Here is a 21,333-nt window from a genome sequence, read left to right as displayed (position 1 = left end):
TGAAGGAGTACACCGGTTTCAAAGGCAAATGCTATTCACAATTATGTACAAGCAAAATAACCACAGTTGACAGGAAGTGTTGAATCATAAAATTGATTTTTCTATATACACGAAAGAGTAGGAATGGCAACAAGTCGGGGTTGGGTTGGGTTTTTTCATACCCAGACCCGACTCACGGGCCTAGACTAGCAGCCCAAACCCGGCACCAGGCTCCATGGGCCCGTTTAGGCCAACCAGATTTCAGCCCAAATCATGGCCCAATTGAAAAAAAAAAAAATTGAAGCCCAAATTCATTTTTGCCTAGATTCAAGCCCTATAACTTGTAGATTCAAGCCCATATATCGTGGCCCAAATGCCAAATCAGTTCAAATCATAGACTATTAATCATAAATCAATAAATCATTTGTTAATTATAAATTTATAAATCAATAAATCATAGCTAATATCATAAATCAATAAATAACCTATTAATTATAAATCAATAAATCATAACTAAGATTATAAATCAATAAATCACCTAGCTAAGATAACCATTTAATCATAATCCAATAAATCATTGCTAAAATCACCTGCTAAACATAAAAATAAAATAAATCTAATAAGTCCAAGAAATTAAAAAGCTACAAAATAAATCCCACAAGTTTTTTTTGGTTATATTAATAAATATAAAATTACAAATCCTTGGTTCTGTGATTCCTAAAAGCTAGGGCCTTTAATACAAAAATTTTTACTCAGGCTGCTGCAGGGTAGCATCACTTCCACTTCCACTTCCACTCCCAGCCACTCCAGCATTTTCTGTAGTTACAGAGATACCATAGGAAGAATGCTGATCAACTCCAGTCATAGGTGAAGAAGGTGGATCTATCGGATGGTCAAATTTACAAGCCAGCCCGAACTTGCAAATGCCATATAGACTATAATGTGAACATATATTCTGCTCCTGGATTTCAAAGAAAAAAAAATTCATTATAGGAACTAATTAGGGAATAGAAATTATATGAGAAACTTTCCAGAAGAGACAAGTATTAAAAACAGTATGAAACTTCCTGTCATTTTTTCAAAATCATACTGGATTTTGGCTCCATTTAGTGGGGAGAGAAATTTGAAACTACTTCCCAGTTTTCAAATTCTTTCACAAAAGTACAGCCCAGAGGAATAAACTTACAGGTCTCAGAGGAAGGCCCTTGTCGCTGAGAGCACATGGGGGTGACTTCACATTCCGATTCTTAGGGTGGTGATATTTGCAATTAGATTTAAACTTACAATCCCCAAGGAAAATAAACACAATTAAAATAGCAATCAAATCCCTCCAGAACCTCAAAATAAAATAACAATCAAATGAATTAAAATTACATAGTCTGAACCAAATCAATCAGCATTAATCTGATATCCACACCAAGTTTAGACATAATAAATTTTACACAACGAGAAGACAGGCCCCTTGATGATTGAAACAGGAATGTTAATGGTAATGGCAAACTGCAAACTACAAACTGGTGGCAGTTGATTATATTGCTCAATTTCATCTAAATTGGTGGTAGACAATAGTTTCAATAAAAAAGAGAAGATGAAAGAGAATTCACTCTTGATCAAAGAAATAAGAAACAGCCACTATCATCTCTGATACCCCATCATTATAAATGTCTGCTATGACCCGACAGGAATAAAAAGAAATTTTTTTTGATAAGTTTACCTAAACCTACCAACAAGGCTTATCAGTAAAATTTAAAACAATAATAATCAAATTTTCAATTTTAGACTCACTGGAGTGCACAAGATGTGTGAGTCAATATGCACATAATCCTCCACTGTCTCATGTACCCTTTCAGTCCATTCCTCCTCTCCCCAGAAATGAAACTAAATCCAACCACATTTTCTTTGTTGTTGCTTTAGCAAACTAAACTAAAAGCTATGTTATCAAAACCAAATTATAGAATGCGAGAGAAAGAAAGAAAATAGCGGAGCTGAACAGAAAATACTCTTTTTCTCTCTCTCTCTGCAATTGCAAGAAATCTAAAATCCCAAGGAATTCAAAATCCTAATTAACAATAACAGTAATAATAACAGTTATGTCTCTTTCATTCTCTCTTCTCTCATCACCAACTCAGCCTTTTCCTTTTCCTTATAACAGTAATAATAACAGTTGTTTCTTTGTTCTCAATATCGACCCATTCAAAACTACTTGATAATAATCATTTTATAACACTTTATAAGATTTCATTTTGACCCTTTCTACATATTGATCATTTCAATGTCATTAGATTCTTAAAAACATTAGCATAGAAACTTAAAAAAAAAAAAATTGTAACTAAATCATAACCACATTTTCTCATTGTGGATGCATTAGCAAATGCATTATGATATTCAAATCTGCTCTACTCTGTTTCCAAACATTTAAACGTTAACCCCTAAAAACTCAAAGACATAACCATTAGATCATAGCAAAAAAAAACATAGTCAAGAGATTGAAATGAGAGAAAGAGAGAAAACGAACCTGATTGGAGGTGAAAGTGATGGCCGGCGGTGAAGGGCTTCAGGCTAAGGCTTGCGGTGACAGATGTTCAGGCCGGCGGTGACAGATCGGAGGTTGGGGGTGAGTGAGAGGGAGTGACCGAGTGAGAGTGGGAGAGGAGAAAGTGAGTAGGGGCGGCTGGGCTGAGTGATTGTGTTGTGTGAAATGGGATTTGGGTTTTTTTTTTTTAACTTCTATATAAATGGGGATATTTTAGTATTTTTAACATATATATATATATATATATAAACGGGTTGTGTCCGGGTCCGGTCCGGGTTTTTGCACTTCGGGTTTTTTTTTTAAAACTCATACCCGACTCTATAATTTATCGGGTCAGGTAAAATCCGACCCATTAAGATTGGGTTGGGCTGGGCTGGGCTGGGCTGGGTATCCGCGGGTCGGATATAAATGGCCATCCTTACGCCAGAGGCCAGCATTAATGTGTCCAACTGCAATCAAATGGTTCACAGCTATGGAATAACCATATTTAGAGAGCCCTCATAACCACTTTGCTGGTTGTGTGAACGCCCAGTGCTGCAAGTTTGAACACAGCACGAGTCTTATATAACCTGCAACACAAATCCCTTGTCAATGAAGAGATGTCACAAAGACAACACATACTCCAGTCCTTTTTGCTGAGTCAAAGGCTAAGAATTCTATTTAGAACACAGCTGAAAGCTATTGTTATTAGGACACATACGCAAAACCTTGCAACTTATCAAACACCGGCGCTATAAATACAGATATTTAACCTGCGGTACTAATAATAAACTTTGCCTCCTAACCACAACTTGGAATTCAGATCATGCAAGTTTCCAGGTTACACACGCACCCAGTATTGGAGGATGAAGTGCTCATTGGCTTTAAAAGGGTCTATTCATTAAAATTTAAATGATTAAATGTAAAGATGCCATAAAAATCATAATCACTGTCTACACATTGTAATGCATTCAAACATGTAACGAAAGATGAAAGTGATCTCTTGCCCCATTGGTTGATGGATTGTACAACTGTACGAAAAGGTCTTGCAAGTAATTGATTGCATACCTATAGGTACTTAGGAAGTTGGGTTGGTGCGGGTATTGGGGAAGAGGGAAGGACAGATGATTTCAGTATATATATATTTTTTGCTTGCCAATACTAGTCTTGTGTTTGATCTTCCATGAAATGTGATGCATAAGATGCATCTGTTGTAAAATATTTTAAATTATGTAACTACAGCAAATATGAGTGTAATACCATATCTGCATGTTGGAATAGGATCAAAAATAACATTCACCAAAGCATCCTTACTGTATACTTAAAAAATTAAACTCACCCTGCTAGAGCAAGTCCCCAGGTGGACAGGGTATAGAACAGAGTCCCAGCATGCCAAATGCCTAAAACCTTCTCTAGTTTGCTGACACCACCTACTGCCTTTGCAACAGCTGCAAGTTCATAATATCACAAAGATAAGTAACATTGACAATCACTCCTGGCTCACAAGACTACATGCCACGGGAGTAGCCAGAGCCAGGTCTGTCATTCACTATATCTCTGAGAAAAATGCGAAATGTTCCAAGTTACCCCATCAAACTCAGAAAGTGAGTAACTTGTACACAAGGTATAAGGAACGTTTCTATGGATTTGACATTTAACTAATCCATTAATTTAATGTTGTACAAAAACAAAGCACATACAAACATCTACCCAATTCATTTTCTTTTGTGGTTGTTAATAAATGCTAGAGATTCAGATAACAAAGTTGATTCCAATGAAAATTGGTTTCCTTATCCAGCAACAGAAGATGATTACAAGATAAATCAGTTATTACCAAAAAAACCTCACTCACTCCCTATACTACAAAATAAAAAGGTTACAATGATAACAGATTATATGAACTTTATGAAGTTTTGGATTAAGAAATAATGATGGAAAAAGCATGCTCAAAAATTTTAGACTGAAAACTTACTTTTTTGCAACTCTTCTGGTGTCAAATTCTGTAAGCACAAGGAAGCAAATGGTTTTAGATACAATATATTAAATAGTTAAATAGCAATAGGCTTTGGTTGCCATTTACCTGAGCTTTTGGGTTTGACATAATGCACCTAGCCATAAAGTTGGCAACCCCATCCACCACGTGCTCCTCACTAACAACTACATATTTTTCATCATCAATTCCACTCCATTCCTCAACATTGCTTGGGACCATTTCATCTGTGACCCATACCCACCAACTGGGTTCTTCACCGTCAACTTTGATTAAAATTTCAGCTGAACGCATATCAGCATCTAATCAAAGAACAAACCCAAGAAACCCGGGAAAGATGAAAATTGTGTTACTTATGGTATAGATAGGATGTGGCTTTGAAGTTTTCAAATCCATTAAATAAACTAAAAAACCTGTGGCCTCCTTGTAAGGAAACTCATAGCTAATTCCATTGACCGATGCTTGCTGAAGGGATTTGAGGCGAGCCAAGAAGTGTTCAGAATCCACAGTTGCTACAAGCCGAGCATACAACTGCAATTGGAAATTGAACACCGCACATCAATAAAAAATTGAATCTATCACGAGCGACCAATTTCATTACTTTTCAATATAAAGATATTTTAATTTTGAAATTTGAAATTATAACAACAACAACCAGGGGCAAAAAAGGGGCATAGTCAAGAATTTTTGCTTGGGAGGCCAAGGTAAAACTATCATTTTGATTTGCAATTCAACGAAAAACTCAAAGTACAGTATATTTATAACACAAGATTATTGATAGAACTTTTTTGTCGGTGTAATTCTATAGCACTCAAATATCAAAATACTAACAAGTTAATTGACCAATTGAGCATCTTAAGTCTTTTTTTCTTGAGTTTCTCCTGTTCTTTTGAAAAACCATAAGTCCATAACATTCATAGAAATCAAATATAAGTATACAACAAAATTGCAGAAGAAGAAGAAAAAGAAGAAGTTGGTATTTCTCAATATTTGCTTAGCTTTAAATAAGAAAACTATTTGTTAAGGAAGATGGAGAAACTAATGAAAATGTGATTATGTGAGAGCATCCCATGAAAGAGTTAATGAAGAGTAACTGAAGAGAGAGTACCAAGTGATGAGAGAGTCTTTTCAATGGTTTTTAAGTGGAAAGGGAAATTGCAATAGTTTTGAAAAAGGACAAAACTTAAGTACAATATCCTAAGTGTAATATATTAAGTTCTTCAATTAAATTCAAGCACATGTTTAACATGACCTATAAAATACAAATAATGTTATTATTTTTAAGGACAATAAAATTCAATACATATGATTTTAATCAGGTAATCCGATATACTACACCTCAGTTATATCCCTTCACAAAAATTGAATAACTAAAAACTAAAAAAATATGGATGTGGCTATCATGCTTTAGAGAAGAATGGAGAAGACAAAAGGAGTTAATTTTTATGATTGCACAGTTGGGATTTAGGGTGGGAAGAATTTTGTGAGTGACGTGTTGGAGGGAGGGCCAATCTTTTAATCTTGTGGGGGCCAACTCTTAACATGATTCTAGCCTAGTTTTACCTATAATTAGAGAGTTTTTAGAAAATTTTGGAGGGGCCATGGCCCCCCCAATGCATAAGGTGGCTCCGCCCCTGACAACAACCAAGTCTTAGCTCTAGAATTGTGGTGTCGGCTAGATCCTCAATAGACTAATTAGGGTTAGCCACAAGAATTATTTTTTGTTATTCTATTCTATCCCAAGTTATACTCTTCATTACCACCTTAATGGACATGTCCTTTTTTACTACTCCTAATAATGTTATTTTATGTCTTCTTCTACCTTTTCGATCCCTCGACCTAAATCAAATTACTCTTCTTCATTGGTGCATTAATCGCCCTCCTCCTCTATGACCAAAACCATCATAAGTGACTCTTTCTCATCTATTCATCAATATGGGCCACCCCTATATTTATGCAAATTTCCTCATTTCGAATCTTATTTTTCCTTGAATTTGTACCTATCCATCTTAACGGTCTCATTTCAACTACACTCATTTTTATGGATATGTTGCTTCTTAGCAGCCAAAATAATATAGCATTAGCTAGTCTTATGGCAAACTTATTAAATTTTCCCTCTAACTTAGTAGGCTCGAAATGATAAAGCCCAAAATTAAAACAAGTAGGAAGCAAAATTTAACAATGAATTTGGTAAGTCTTTAATGAAAAAAGCCAAAGACAACTAACTACATTTGATAAAATATTGGACCTTGGAAAAAGACAAGTAAAGGGTATGTGAAGGAAGCTAATTTCATAATAAAATTATCAACTTCCTCCAATTCCATAAAAACCCACACGAGGAATTCCACAAAATTCAACATCAAACGATAAAAACACACAAAATATACACACAACTAAAGAAATCAATCAAGCTTGAAAAGAACAAAGACGTACATTTGGAGGGCAGTCATGTGATAAAGAAGGGGATTCAGAGAGGTTCTGAAGGAGCTTGAGATTCTGCTCCAGCAAGTTCTTGAGACGACGATTCTCCGATCGCAGAGACTCCAATTCTTTGTTTGGAGTTGCGGTGTTCTATTCCTGGTGTTCGTGTTGGTGGTGGTGGGTTTTTTCCAAGGCCATCCAGGCCATGTCGGCAACCTCTATGATTGTCTTCGCCACCTCTACTATGCCATGGGCTCTCATGGTTGTGAGCGAAACCTTGGAACCAGCTCATCACCAGCTCTGGCCTCATCTAATCTATCGTTGTTGGGAAGATTGGAGAGGTTGTCGTTTGTGTGTTGGTAATGGTAATGGGAATGGTAACGGGATCTTAAAACACGTTTCTTGAAGTATTTAAACGCATCCTAAATCTACCCAAATATAAGTAAAATACGTTTTGTCAAAGGATAAGCTAATTACATAACATCATGACATATGTTCTTAACATGTGAAACACATATGTCTTAACAATCTCCTCCTTTGGTAATCCGTGACAAAACTACAACAAACAAATGAACATATGAGAGAAGTCATAAATCACTCAACTCATATTCACTTGATAAATACAATAAAATCTATCCTAACACAAACTCTTGAAAAACTTTACAAGAAGAGAGTTTATGGCAAGTAGACTTTGACAACCTGTATTTCTGAAACACTTTAAACAAAACTCATCAAGACATCTTTGTGTGAAACAGAAATAATAGATTGCATACAAGTATAAGAAACATGTGTATTAAGGGAGAAAAGAAGCAACACATGAAGGGGTAGGTGAAAGAAAGACATACATCAACATAAATAAGGAGATAAGTACAAAGTATGTCTATAAATGGTCACAAGACCTCATGTACAAAAATAATGTATCTAAAAAGAAAGAAGAGAAAAGAAAAGATACATACTATCCTCACTACATCCTTTAAAACATATCAACACTCCCCCTAACAAAATGGTCCTATATTAACTCTCCCCCTAAGAATGACTACTCTCATATTCAAAACTACTCCCTCTTTTTGTCACGAGTGACAAAGGGTAAGAGTGTCAAGTAGACATCTCATCAGTAGAGTTAGCATCTCCATCAGCATCATCCGAAGCATCATTGTCATCACCATCATCATCATCCTTATCCTCAAAAGCAGAAGCCACGGGAGTAGGTGGTGAAGGAGTAGCCTTAGGAGCAAAACCACCCATGGACGCCTGTCGCCGTGCAATACAACCGACACGAACATTCACCTGATACAACTCCGTAGAGAGTGTATTTAGGCGAGCATCCATGCGCTGCAGCTGTGCCATGATGTCTCCTAAAGTTACATTGCCCGAAGAAGAGGGAGGAGCGGATGTGGATAGAGCAGAATGGGATGGAGCTGAACGGGAGGGAGGAGCAGCTGAATTCGACTGCCACGATTGAAGCTAGGCCTTGCTACGTTTAACGGTAGCGTAACCTATGGCACACATGATGGTGAAATGGTCGAAAGAGGGAAAATGAACGGAAAAATGGCGTGAGATCCTCGTGATAGCGGAAGGAAAGATGAGCTTATCACGGGATGCCGAATCTAGATGAACATCTATAATAGATAGAATGAAATGAGAAGGGAAATCTATAGTAAGATGCTTAAGAAGAGATAACAAAAATCGAGCACGAGGCTCTGTAATGGAGTTACAGTGAGAGAGTGGATGCAAAACAAAGGTCATCACCATGTTCATGAATCTAGGACCTTTAGCAAAAGGTCGACATGGTGTAAACAGACGCTCACCCATACAGAAGGGCGCTTACAGAAAGCAGACATGAGCTCATCCCTGGACACAGTCCTCAGACGCTCACAACTAGGATAGTCAAGAAACTCTATCCTAGGGACTCGAAGCACATCCGCAACAAGTTGTGGTGTGATAGGAATGCACGTACCTCGAACGCGAGTGAAGAAAAGAGGTATTGAACGATCAATCTCGTGCATGTTGGAGTAAAACTCTTGGATAAGCATGAGAGGACAGGTGACTGGGATGTCACACAGTGACTCCCATCCCCTACTGTGAATGACAGAGGGAAGGTCGGTGTCGGCAAAGTCTGACAGAATGACTTGGCCTTTCGAATGAATGCCTCATCTAGAAAAGTTCTCCAAAAATGCCTTGAAGGCATCATCATCACAGAACCGAATATGAGATAGTGTAGGATCAGATGATAAAGAAGCTCTGGAACGAAGAGGGTTCCAAGCTGGAGTGGATTTACGCTTAGGTGCCATGGACACCACTAACGCAAACAGAAAGAGAGGGAGAGAAAAGAAAAACAATCAAAAAAGTCCCAAGCAATTTCAAATATAACAAGTATATTGAAAAAGAGTACGTATGCATGGGAAATGCATGAACATGTGACATGCAAAAGAAATTGCATCATGGGCTCAGCCCAATCCAACCTATCAGCACACAAACAAATAACACACATCTAAATGCATGACTATACCATTATAATGCTAATGTGATGCAATGTATGAGGTTTTAAACTCATTTAAGTGAAAACCCATCCTAAAATTTCAATAATAACTCATCAATTTTGAAAAACCCCAAATTTTTTCAAAAACCCCAAAACCCAGGTTTCAAAACATGAAATGCATGAATGTGAAAGGATTAGAAGCTTACCAAGTAAAGAAATTCTTGAAAAAGCTTGAAGAAACCTTGAGGAACAAAGATTGGAGTGAGATGAGAACGTTTGGGAGAGAAAAGAGAGAAGTATCGAGAGAGAGATCGAGTAAAATGAGTTCCGGATTGCATAAGGAGCTTAAATAGTGCTAGCAGTAAATCTCAACAGATGCAGGTATCAAGAGGTATCGAGATATCTGTCGAGGGAGGTGTCAAGAAAATGGTCGTCGACAGCTGAGGTAACGAGGAGGTGTCGAGGAACAACCCAATAGAACTAAGAATTGAAGCTCGATCGATCCACCAGGTGTCGAGAAGCTATCGAGGATGCAGAGCCATTCTTGATAGATCCACCAAGTATTGAGAAGCTGTCGGGATTGCGATTAGAAAAAGCTAAAGAAGCTTAACAGACAGCAAGGTATCGAGGAGGTGTCGAGCCAGCATTTAAAACCAGTTTTTCGAGATGTGAAAAACACAGACATGAATGCAATCCAACATGCAACTCAACCAATGATCCAATCAACATATTTAGCTCTCAAAATCATCTCTCAATAACAATTTTAAGCACATGGATCTTCAAAAAGAAACACACACACACACACTAAACAAGTCTAACGAATTTTATATTTCAAAAAACAAGTCAAGACAGTTTAGTGAGCATACATTAACACATGTAAAACCTTGTGATGGCTAAATCACATTGTACCTGCACATGTATCAAGAATGGCAAAGAATGTTGCATTTTTTGTGTGAAAAACATTGCAAGATTGCATAAGTGTATACATGTTATGACGATTTGAGATATGAAAAAATTACTTTAACTCACACACAATCATAATTGCTTGATGGGGACTATCACCTTCGAGGTACATCCTATAACTCCCACATCTCCTAGAATACATGCTTGCAATCATATTTAAAGCATTTTTGATCTTTTTGCTTTTGATTTTTTTGCTTTTGATTTCTCTTTGCATATTTTTCTTTTAAGCATATCATGCATGGACATATTAGAGAGAGAAAAAAAATACCCAATGATTTTTGACATTCCAATTTTGCTATGCCTAAGCACACAAATGTCATTGACACTGAACTTTTGCCATGCCGAAGCATACTTGTGTCATATTATGATTAGCGGGTAACCATGGTGAGATGGTTATTTATATGCCTTTCTCTTAGGATTTTCTAGTCCTTCCCGTAAAAAAGAGTGATATGAGTGTTAAGTATAAGAGACAACTTAATCTTACTCATCACAAACACGAGTCACAAAGTTCACTTTCTTAGTTGTGCATAGAGATGCTCATCTAAGTTACAAAAGATACAAAATTTAGAAGACTTTATTTCAATGGCCATCCAAGGTACACAAGTACCAATGTACACAAAACACACTGTTTTTGTATTTTTCTGATTTTTCAATTTTTATTTTTATTTTTATATGAAAAACAAAACAAAGCAAAACTGAAAAATAACCAAACAAAAATATGTTAAACAACCAAAGTATAAAAACTAGACTGATTCAAAACTTAAAAGCAAAACACATAAGTAATGCACAAACAAAAACAAAAAGAGAGAGAGAGAAAAGTGACAGAATCACTTGGAGCCCTTTTCCTTCCACATCCTGGAAGAACATTTCCTTTGATTAAACCCTTGAACCGGTGGTGAGGGAGAAAAACCATTCAAGTTTGAAAGAAACATGAGGGCTTTGAGAAGATCTCCAAGGGTAGCAAGAGAGAATTGAAACTGATTCTGGTTCTCAGATGCTATCATGCCGTTGCTCTGTTAAGTGGCACGTCACTTGTAGAAATTTGGTTGAGTATGACCTGCAGCTCTACAATGATGACAGAGATGTTGCTTCTTTTGTTTAGGCTTTTGAGAGTTAGCCTTCTTAGCCCTAGGGTTTTTAACATCTTTTTTCTCAAGCTTAAGGGGTGCTCCTAAGATATATTTACCCTTGTCTATGTTCTCACTAACTAATTTAGTTTTAATCTCATTGTTCTCAATTTTAACATTACTAGCAGGAGGAACAAAAACAGTAGTACTAGTAGAAGCAGTATTAGAGGAAGAAAGACCATACCCTAAATCTGTTCGATCTAAAACAAATTTCTGAATACTGAGCATATCATCAAGCTTTGCACTTGAAGTCCTCTCCAATTGAGCTTGGACTTGAAACAGCTCCACTTCAGGTTTCTTAGTCTTCTCAGCTAAGAAATTGTTCTCGAGCCTCAGTACTCCAATAGTCTGATTAGCTTCATCAAACTTTGTGGAAAGCTTCTCACAATCAAGTTCCACATCATTGAGTTTCTTGGTGGTTAGCCTATATAGTTTCTCATGCCTCTCAAAAAGCTTGTACAACTTCTTATAGGCTGTATGGATGTCATCTTGACCATCAATCTTCTCAAATTTGGATTGCACCAATTCCTCCTCTTCAACCACATCTTCAACAATCTCATCAGTAGGATCAACAGGGGCCATGAAGGCATTTAAGATTCCGTCATCCTCATTGTTGGAATCATCCTCAGGCTCGGTGTCACTTAGGGTAACAGCAAGTGCCTTGCTTTTCCCAATGCTCTTGAGATATGTAGGACACTCATTCTTCATGTGACCGAAACCTTGATAGCCAAAGCACTTAGGTCTTGCTGGAACAGTGTACTGACCACCTTCCTTAGCATCCTTCTTCCCTTTGTCTTGGCCTTTAAACTGAGAAGAACTGGATTGCTTGCGGTCCTTGTTGAAACCCTTTCCATTGGCGTTCTTCATAAACTTCTTGAACTGCCTAGTGATGTAGGACTTCATCTTGGAATCTTCATCATCAGAAGACTCATCTGTCTCACTGCTCTTGGCCTTCAGTGCTATGCTCTTGCCTTTACTCGTCTTGCCAATCCTTGTTAACCCTAGCTCGTAGGTCTGCAAGTTTCCAACCAGCTCATGCAAAGGAATCTTGTCAATATCCTTTGATTCCTCTATTGCCGTGATCTTGGCATGAAATCTCTCAGGTAGAGATCTGAGCACCTTCCTTACAATCTTGGATTCATGAATGGTTTCCCCAAGATTAAAGGCTGAGTTCACTATGTCCTTTAGCTTGGCATAGAACTCATCGAAAGACTCATCCTCCTCCATTTTTATCTCTTCAAAGTTTGTAGTGAGCCTCTGAAACTTTGAATCTTTTACAGCCTTTGTACCCTTAGAGGTTGTCTGGAGGATGGTCCAAGCCTCCTTGGTAGTTTCAGTTAAGGATATCTTCTTGAACTCCTCATTGGTGATTGCACTGAACAATGCATTCAATGTTCTGCTATTGAAGTTTGCCGCCTTAATCTTGGCATCATCCCAATCGGCTGGCGCTTCTGTAAACTTAGTCCAGCCTATCTCCACAGCTTGCCACACTTTCTCATCTAAAGACTGCAAGAAAACTCTCATGCATACTTTCCAGTATGCATAGTTAGTGCCATCAAATAAAGGAGGTATGATTAATGACTGTCCTCTATCCATGACAAACAGGGGTCAATGGATCAACACAACAAGGATTAAACCCTAATTAGAGTGTGCCTGCTCTGATACCACTTGATAGGCCACAAACTGAATGACCCCTTGTGATAGAATTTAATTAATTAATTAGCCAAGTTATTAATTAATCAACTTATCATGCAAAAACGTGGTAACACAAAAAAATCACCAATAAACTAATTATGCAGCAGAAAATAAATAATACGGTGATTTGTTTACGAATGGGGAAAATCTAACGGCAAAAACCCCACCGGGTAATTTTCAGGTCACCACTCCTGAAACTCCACTATTATCACAACAAGCGGTTACAAGTAAAGGAATACCAAGTACCTTACCAACCTACAGTTGAACCTTTACCCCAATACCCAATTGGACTTGTTCTGTAGTGACAGCTCCCCTTTTTGATGTACGACTCCCAAGTACATGACTAACCAATTGCGCGGATCCCAGTACGCGACTTCAATCACCAACTAAGAAGGTTATTGGTTGCAAAGTTTTTCAATTCATCCACACGATGAAGATCAAGAAGATGCTTGGTCACAAAACCCTACGGTGCACATATAGAGCAACTTCTTCAAGAGAAAGAGATGAACTAGGGCAAGAACTTCGTCTCCGGTCACAATTTGCTTGAACAGAGTTTGCTCAATGCTTGTACAACTTGTGAACTGTTTGACGACCCTTAAAACAATCCTTTTATATGTCTAGGGTTAGGAGAAAAGAAAGACTAAAGACAAATTCATGGATCCTAAGAAAATCAGATTTGAATTATAAAAGTCTTAAACCTCGACAAATAGGAGGTATCGAGCAGCTGTCGAGCAGGTGTCAAGCACACCGGGCTTTAAACAGCTTTCTTAAGCTTGATAGATGCAGCTGTCGAGCCAACTGTCGAGTTTTAATGAATTTGCACTATCAACTTGTTTTCTTGGATAGACTTGAAGGTTTCAACACTTGATCTTGAAACATGGTTTCTTGAAATATTTAAACACATCCTAAATCTATCCAAATACAAGTAAAATGCGTTTTGTCAAAGGATAAGCCAATTACATAACATTATGACATATGTTTTTAACATGTGAAACACATATGTCCTAACATCATGAATGACAAAGGGTACATGAAGCTTTAAAGCTTCACCCGAGAAACATAAAGATGATCAAAGGGGCACAAGGAATCCATATAGATGCATGAATGTAATGAAATAAGATGCTATAGATGATAAGATAATAGAAAGATACAAAACATGCGAGAAATGATGCATGCAAGAGGGTCCCAACAGAACTATAAGCTGTCGAGCTGCTATCAAGCAACTATTGGCCAGACAAAAACTTTCTCGATGGATCGAGAATCTTTGGAGAAGTTATCGAGACAAATTCCAGAAAGTTTCGATGGATCAAAAATGCAATAAGATTTGTCCAGAAAAGAAGTCCAAGGGTCTTGATAGATATCTATCTGTTGAGATTTGTCTAGAAGTTGTCGTGCTTGATAAAAAAAAAAATCAAAGAGAGGAAAAACACACAGAAGTGAATGCAATCAAGCAAGCTACTTAACCAAAGATCCAAGCAACATGTTATGCTCTCAAAACATCTCTCAATAAGAAAATGCAAAGCATTCATAGATCCAAAACACGCACACACTAAACAAGTCTAACCAATTTTATATTTTAAAAATAAGTTAAGACAGTTTAGTGAGCATACATTAACACATGTATCCCTTGTGATGGCCAAATTACATTGTACTTGCATATGTATCAAAAGTAGCAAAGAATTTGCATGTTGTGTATGAAAACATCACAGGATTGCATAAGTATCTCATGTTATGACGATTGAGATATGAGAAAATCAATTTAACTCATACACAATCATAACTGCTTGATGGGGACTATCACCTTCGAGGTACATTCTATAACTCCCACATCTCCTAGAAACACACTTGCAACCATATTTAAAAGTATTTTGATTCTTTTTGCTTTTATATTCTTTACATATTTTTTTTTCTTTTTGAGCATATCATGCATGAGCATATAAGAGAGAGAGAGAGAGAGAGAGAGAGAGAGAGAGAGAGAGAAGAAATACCCAATTATGTTAAACTTTAAACATCACAACTTTAAACTTTAATGGTGAGATAGTTATTTATGCATTTCTCTTTGGATTTTTTAGTCATTCCCATAAAAAAGAGTGATATAAGTGTTAAGTACAAGAGATTACTTAATTGTACTCATCACAAACACGAGTCACAAAGCTCACTTGCTTAGTTGTGCATAGAGATGCTCATCTAAGTTACAAAAGACACAAAGTTTAAAAATTTTTGTTTCAATGGTCATCCAAAGTACACAAATACTAATGTATACAAACACACACTGTTTTTGTATTTTTTTTTCTCTTTTTATTTTGAAAAAAAAAAAAAAAAAAAAAAAAAAAAAAACTAAACAACCAAACAAAAACAGACAAACAAAATGAAAGAATGAAGATAGATGCAAATGAATGGAAGCATGATTCCAAAAGTAGATAAGAAATCAAGCAAAGTGAGTCCTACTTTAAATAAAAAGAATTAATGCAGAGGACAACAAAAAAACAATTAAGTCTTAGGATCCTTTGTCATCCACATAGCACGAGTCTTTGGCTGTGAAGATGAAAATGCATGTGTTCTAGTATGACTACTAAAGGACATAGAGGAATTAGAATTCCCCTGAAATTGAGTTAAAAAGCTCAAAACTTTTAATAACTCACCAAGAATAGGTACAAAGCCTTTAGACAAAGAATGAGACCTATTGGACACTCGCTTATAAGGAAACAACTTGAAACAATTAGGACGAGTGTGACCTAAAGCACCACAATGGCAACAAACATGAGTAGTTTTAGAACTACTCGGTTTCCTAGAAGGAGATCTAACCTTGGGGGCTGACAAAGACCTTAATTTAAGACAATTTGGCCTAATATAACCAACAATATGACAATGATGACAAGTGGGGACAAAAACAGAATTTTTATTCAACCTAGGAAGAGTTTTAGACATAGATTTAGAAACTTCAGCGTTAACATCAGATATTTTACCTTTGTCTATCCTAGCAAAATTAGCCTTCAACTCTTCATTATTCCTTTTAAATGGAGGAATATAAAAATATTTTTTATTTTTGAGTTAGGCTCAACAACAAGTTTGACATTAGTTAATTTTTCAACTTCAGTTTTAAATTCAACTAGTTGCTCTTCCAAACTGTTAATTTTGTCCACCTGAGATGAAATTTGATTTTTAAAATTCTCATTCAAATTATTGACTTCATCCTATTTTGCAATCAAATCATCTTTTTCAAGTTTGACCTTTTTAAAATTTAGCTTTTAATTTTGTAGAACACTCAAGAGATTTCATAGAAAAATTATAAAACTTGCAATAGACATCTTGAATATCATCATCATCATCATTCAACATAAGATCATGTAAATAAAAACAATCAAGAGTTTCCATGACAATGGGGGTCAATGGATCACATAGCAAAGATTAAAACCTAATCAGAGTATGCCTGCTCTGATACCATTTGTTGGGAAATTTAGATCCCGGTTGATAGAATTAACAAATTTTAAACCTAAGTTGTTAATTGGATTTATTATGAATAAATCTTGTTAAAACAAACAAACATCAATATCATGCACATCGGAATAGTAAATAAGACAAGATATGATAACCCAAGAAAGCCAATAAAACAAACTAGTTTCATGGTAAAAAACCTAGGGGGAAACCTTCCTGAAAAGCAATTCACTATAGTAAAGAGAAGTTTCAGATCTAGTACAAAACCTTTGTCCCTAGACTCCACAATCCTCGTAGATGAACTTACAGCAAAAACCTTCTACTGCTTTAGAACCTCTGAACTCTTCAATATATGAACATCATCCTTTTACACATATCACAGTACGTGACTAACCAATGCACGACTCCCAGTACGTAACTAACTCACCAACTTAAGGAAGATTATTGGCTGCAAAATTCTTCACTTCATCAACAATGAAGATCAAGAAGTACTTGGTTACGAAACCCTAAGGCGCAAAAGACGTAATAACTTCTTTGAAAGAGAACAAGGCACTAGGGTCATGAGAAATAAGCCTTATATATGTCTAGGGTCATGAGAAAAGAAACCCTACACATACACATCAACTTGGGCTGAAAATCAGATTTAGAAATTCTGATTTATTAGATCTTGATAGATACAGCTTCTGTCGAGCTGCTATTAAGATCCATCATTAAATCTCAATAGATATTATCTGTCGAGCTATCTGTCAAGGTTTAATGAACAACACTTCTTCACTTGTTTCTTGGATAAACTTGCATAGCTTCAATACTAGACTTGAACTCTTGTTCCTTGAAGTACTAAACCCATCCTAGATCTACCTAATTACAATTAAAGTGCGTTTTGTCAAAGGATTATCCAATATACAATAACATATGTTCTAACAAGTTCCACATATGTCCTAACAAACTTGACCCATCGGAATAGTAGGCTAACGATGGCACTTGATAGGTATTGAGTTAAGTCGCTCAATAGCCTTGTTGGTAGGTGGGCATAGGCCTTTTTGATGACATTGTGATCTCAAAATATGTCCACAAATATGAGATAATTGTATTAATTTGATGCAAATTTTGGTGCAAATCTAGGGTTATTGCACCATACAATAGTGAATCAATAAATGAGATTGAAAGTTAAAAAATTTACTTTTAATCTCAACCTTTGGATCAAAAACACATGTAACCTTTGAACTTTTTACCTCTCCACTTAAAATTTTTATATATCTCTCAATTATATGGTAATTGTACTATGGAAATTATTGCATGAGATCCAAATTCAAGTTAATTAAGTTAACAAATTTTGACCAACTTACATTGAGGTTTGATCATCGAAGCTTTCAAATGTCTTGACTCCACATGTTTGATTTTTGATAAATCAATTATTTTATTGCAAAATTATAAATAATTAAAAAAAAAAACAAAAGTATATAAACTAAAAATATTGTCATTAGAAAAAGACAAAAAGTATACTGACAGAAGAGAAAAATAACAAGAGAAATGCTAGGGACATCAATTTTGGCACAACTTTGTACTACAACTCACCATATGGCGAGTTGTGATTGGTTAGAATGTGTTAGTGGCCATGTGGGGACACACTCTTATCAATTATAACTTGCTATGTGGCGAATTGTGACACAAAATTGTTCCAAAATTGATGTCACTAGCATTTCTCAAAATAACACGCCCCATGTCGTGAGGATAAGCCATAAAACATGCTTGTACTTTGGGGTATTCTAGCATTTTGCCCTTAATTTTAAAAAAATTTAGCAATATGTCCCTGTTTTGAAACTATTTAGGTATATGCTCCTGTTTTGAAACTCGATTTTGATAAAATTGAGTTTCGATTGGTTTAAAATCGAGTTATGTATGCCTGATCAAACTTAAAAAGGAAAAAAAAAAAAAATTCATGTAACTCAAGTTCATGGAGCTTGAGTTTCATACTTATAGCTGTGTTCAGGGAGACTTACAGTGGCGTTTTAAATGGAACTCGAGCTCCATGAACTCGAATTCCATGCAAATATTTATTTTTTTTATTTTTTATTTTTATGTTTGATCACCCTAAACCTATAACTGTGTTCAGGGAGTGCTATAAAGGCGTTTTAAATAGAACTTGAGCTTAATGAACTCGAGTTCCATGCAAGTTTTTTGTTTTTTGTTTGTTTGTTTGTTTTTTTTTTTTTTTTTTTTTTTTTTTTTTGTGTTTATTTTTTATTTGTTAATTTTTTGTTTATTTGTATGTTTGATTGCCCCATACCTATAGCTGCGTTCAGGGAGTCCTATAGTGGCGTTTTAAATGGAACTCGAGCATGGATGGAGCCAAGTTGTTGCCCCCCCCCCCCCCCCCCAAATTTTTTTTTTTAAAAAAATATTATTATATATATGGGTTCTAATTTTAGCAATTTTGTTTTAGAAAATTACACTTTTGCTCCCTTAAAAATATTATTGATTCTTTTAAGAGTATTGTTATACTCACAAATTTTTCTATAATATTTTTACAAACGGTTAAGGTAGCAAATTCTTATTGGTTCGTATTTGGGCTCACCACTTACATTATCAACAATTTGTAAAAAATTTTATAGATCAAACATTTTCCACATTTTAAAGACCATTAAAAAAATATTTATAAGTCTAAAATCTAAAAAAGAAATATGCAAGCCCAAAAAAATTAGTACAACAACAAAAATTATCAATAGTAAAACTAAAAAAATTAAGCCTAGTCAACCAATTTTACTTAAAACAAACAATCTGACCCTTTAAAAAATTTTAAACAACTAGTAGCTAAGTGACTAAGTAGCAACAAAGTCGAAAGCTGAAGTCACTGCACACAATCGACAGCAAGCTGCCCCCCCTAACTCTAAGTTCTAGCTCCGTCCCTGAACTCAAGCTTCATCAACTCGAGTTCTATGCAAGTTTTTTGTTTTTTTAAAATTTGATTACCCCATACCTATAGTTACGTTCAAGGAGTCTTATAGTGACGTTTTAAATGGAACTCGAGTTTTATGAACTCAAGTTCCATACAAGGTTTTTTTTTTTTTTTTTAAGTTTGATCGGGTATAACTCGATTTTCTCAAAATCAAGTTTGAAAACAGGACAATAAATCTAAATAGTTTCAAGAGAAGGACATATTACTAAATTTTTTAAAAAATAAAGGTAAAATGCTAGAATCCCAGTACTTTGCACCAATACGATCCAACAGTCCAGTATCCCCGTATCAACCGTCCGATCTTTACAAACCTGGTCCCACCTAATTATACCCTCAAAAAAAAAAAAAAAAACCATTGGATAATGCAATTCCAACTTCGATGCCACTCTATCACTCGTACTCGTACCCTCTCAGCCCTCGTCGACCCTTTCCTCTTTCCCCTATGGCCAATCACTACTGATTAAAAAAAAAAAAAAAAAAATCGAAGAAGAAAGTTCTAGAAGATTCGAAAAATTCTAGATCAATGGCGGAGACGAAGAGATCGACGGGCATAGTGAAGTGGTTCAGCGCGCAAAAGGGGTTTGGATTCATAACTCCAGACGATGAAGGCGAGGATCTCTTCGTGCACCAGACCTCGATCCAATCCGATGGGTTTCGGACTCTTTCGGAGGGTCAAGCCGTCGAGTTCTTCATCGATTTTGGAGACGATGGGCGCACCAAGGCCGTCGATGTGACTAGCCTCACCAGATCGCACCGCGGCGGTGGAAGAGGAGGTGGGAGGGGTAGAGCTGGTAATTTTGGCAGATTTGGTGGTGGAAGGAGTGGTTTTGGACTAAGAGGTGGAACTGGAAGAACTAGTGGCGGCGGTGAGTGTTACAATTGTGGGCGAATTGGTCATTTGGCTAGGGATTGTTATCAAGGCTACAGTGGTGGAGGCAGCGGCGGTGGTGGTGGTGTTGGGACTCGGAGATACGGCGGAGGCGGTGGTGGGCGTGGATATTATGGTGGCGGTGGCGGAGGAGGAGGGTGTTATAATTGTGGAGAAGAAGGACATTTTGCGAGGGATTGCCCTAACGCTTAAAATATTATTACACGTGGCGTGTCCTGATTGGTTAATTGGGCATATAAATTTTTTTTTTTTTTGGTTGGGTTTGTAATTTTCTTTTGTTGGGTGCTGGGAGATTGTTGTTGGGAATGGAATGCAAAGCGCGCTTGGTTTTGTCACCAAATTATTTCTGGTTGTTGGGTTTTTGCTGGGTAAGCTTGTTTTTAATTTTTTTTTCTTCTCCCCTAAGTTTCATAAATATTACATATATGGTCAATAATTGAATTAATGAAAAGGTATATTTGTTGATACATGTCTCTGCCTTTTGTTTTCTTGGGCCATTTCAATTTTCTTTTTCCATGTATGTCATGATATTGTCATCAAAGTTGAACCGCCATTGTTAATTTTTGAAGGTTTTAATTTGAGTTTCTGGAATTTGATATTAAAACCCAATATAATGTTTTTGTACTATTGGATAAATTTGGAATGACTTGTTGAGCTGTTTATGTGGATAGAATAGATAGGTACTAGTTTGCTTTTGTAATCCTTATCTTGAAAAATTTATTGTGGATGTTCTTTTTTTTGGTAGCTGATGAAAGTAGTGAGTAGTGACATTAGAATAAATAAGTGGGGTACAGTAGAGAATAATTTGGATGATGTAAGTTATCTTCAGACTCTATTCATTACCTTAGAAAGTTCGACCAAATACAATAACTTGTATGTATAACCAA

The 21,333-nt window shown here is 36.2% G+C and overlaps 2 protein-coding genes and 1 pseudogene across 2 annotated transcripts; 1 reads left to right on the top strand and 2 right to left on the bottom strand.

Annotated features, from left to right (window-relative positions):
- Positions 1 to 556: 556 nt before the first annotated feature.
- LOC126701027 (zinc finger CCCH domain-containing protein 57) lies at positions 557 to 1,366 on the bottom strand (the record flags this gene model as incomplete). The annotated part of the gene is made up of 2 exons (XM_050399175.1): positions 557 to 940; positions 1,166 to 1,366. Coding segments are annotated over 2 exons (414 nt in total), but the record flags the coding sequence as incomplete, so codon positions are not given.
- A 945-nt stretch (positions 1,367 to 2,311) lies between these two features.
- On the bottom strand, positions 2,312 to 7,163 carry LOC126698300 (uncharacterized; annotated as a pseudogene).
- A 12,751-nt stretch (positions 7,164 to 19,914) lies between these two features.
- LOC126698299 (cold shock protein 2-like) lies at positions 19,915 to 20,915 on the top strand. The gene has a single exon (XM_050395429.1). The coding sequence runs from the start codon at positions 20,081 to 20,083 to the stop codon at positions 20,636 to 20,638; it is 558 nt and encodes a 185-aa protein (XP_050251386.1). The 5' UTR covers positions 19,915 to 20,080; the 3' UTR covers positions 20,639 to 20,915.
- The last annotated feature ends 418 nt before the right edge of the window (positions 20,916 to 21,333 follow it).

This window comes from Quercus robur, chromosome 9 (assembly GCF_932294415.1).
Source record: "Quercus robur chromosome 9, dhQueRobu3.1, whole genome shotgun sequence".
Lineage (NCBI taxonomy): Eukaryota > Viridiplantae > Streptophyta > Magnoliopsida > Fagales > Fagaceae > Quercus > Quercus robur.
The sequence above is the reverse complement of the archived record's forward strand: the minus strand, read 5'-3'. Positions and strand labels throughout refer to the sequence as shown.